General features: G+C 56.4%; 1 protein-coding gene across 1 annotated transcript; it reads right to left on the reverse strand.

Moving 5' to 3' along the window:
- Positions 1 to 229: 229 nt before the first annotated feature.
- LOC136507683 (pectinesterase inhibitor 8-like) lies at positions 230 to 932 on the reverse strand. The gene has a single exon (XM_066502334.1). The coding sequence runs from the start codon at positions 930 to 932 to the stop codon at positions 396 to 398; it is 537 nt and encodes a 178-aa protein (XP_066358431.1). The 3' UTR covers positions 230 to 395.
- Positions 933 to 1,194: the final 262 nt, after the last annotated feature.

Here is a 1,194-nt window from a genome sequence, read left to right on the forward strand (position 1 = left end):
TACACATATGTAATGGATTAACTGTGTTCAGTTGATTTTGTATCAATTGTTTTCGACAGTGGCTTCAAGTTACACCGCGATTCAAGTAGTACTTCTATGCTGGCACACCACGTTCTATGCTGCCGTCACTACTATTCTAGTTCATGCTACGGAGTAATTAGTACAAGATGTTAATAACCTCAATATATGGATTATTTAGTGAACAGATCACTGTGCAATGCAACGAAAACAAGGTATAGATCAGTTGTATATTACATTATTGATTCACTACACAGTATCCAGCCATGTCACATTAGGCGCCACCAGACATTAAATCCGGCTGCCCCCTCACCGCCGTGCGCATGCATGCATGGGAATATAATGGCCCGCCGCCGCCGGCCGGCCGGCTACTCATTTTATAAGTTGATGCTGTTGAGCAGCGCGGTGACCATGGCACTGAGCTGGTCGAACTCGTGGTTCGGCCCGGCCATCCTGCCATTAGATCCCCCGACCGCGGCGTCGCACCCGTCGCCAGCGTCCATGGTGAGCATCACCAGCGCGTGCGCGGGGCCCCAGGCCCGCGCCGCCGCATACCGGCGCAGGAGCCGCAGCCCGGGCACGGACGCCGCGCCGTACAGGAACGCGCACGCCCGCATCGCGTCCCGCTCGCCCGGGTCGACGACGCCGCCGTCGCGCGCCGCCGCCGCCGCCGCGAGGTCCTGGGCCTTGACGCCGCTCGCCACGGCGAGGTCCGTGGCCATCAGGAGGTGGCCGAACCGGTCCGCGGTGGCCGCTCCCGGCACGGACCGCAGCCGGGACGTGCAGAAGTCCACGTCCACGAAGTCGCTGATCGCGTGGCACGAGTCGGCCACGGTGTCGGCCGGCGCGACACCGAGCGCGGCCCCGGCGGCGTACAGGATGAGGGCCGCGGCGGCGACAACCAAGGTCCTCATGATGCCTTGGCTAGTTTCGCTAGATTGCGGGGTTTATCCGGTGGGTAGCTAGGTGACACATCGATTGTACTGATATATAGACCGTATGCATGAGAAGCAGGCATTCGAAGTGCATGTTCTCTCTTTTTAGGAAGTGGAATAAGATCGTATCCTGGCCTCATATTTGGTGCGTTTTGATCCCAATATTCCGTAGAGAGGGAATTATTAAGATCCTTTTTGATAGTATCCTATTATAAACTATATACATCACTCAGTTATATAT

The sequence above is a fragment of the Miscanthus floridulus genome, chromosome 15 (genome assembly GCF_019320115.1).
Source record: "Miscanthus floridulus cultivar M001 chromosome 15, ASM1932011v1, whole genome shotgun sequence".
In the NCBI taxonomy this organism is placed as follows: domain Eukaryota; kingdom Viridiplantae; phylum Streptophyta; class Magnoliopsida; order Poales; family Poaceae; genus Miscanthus; species Miscanthus floridulus.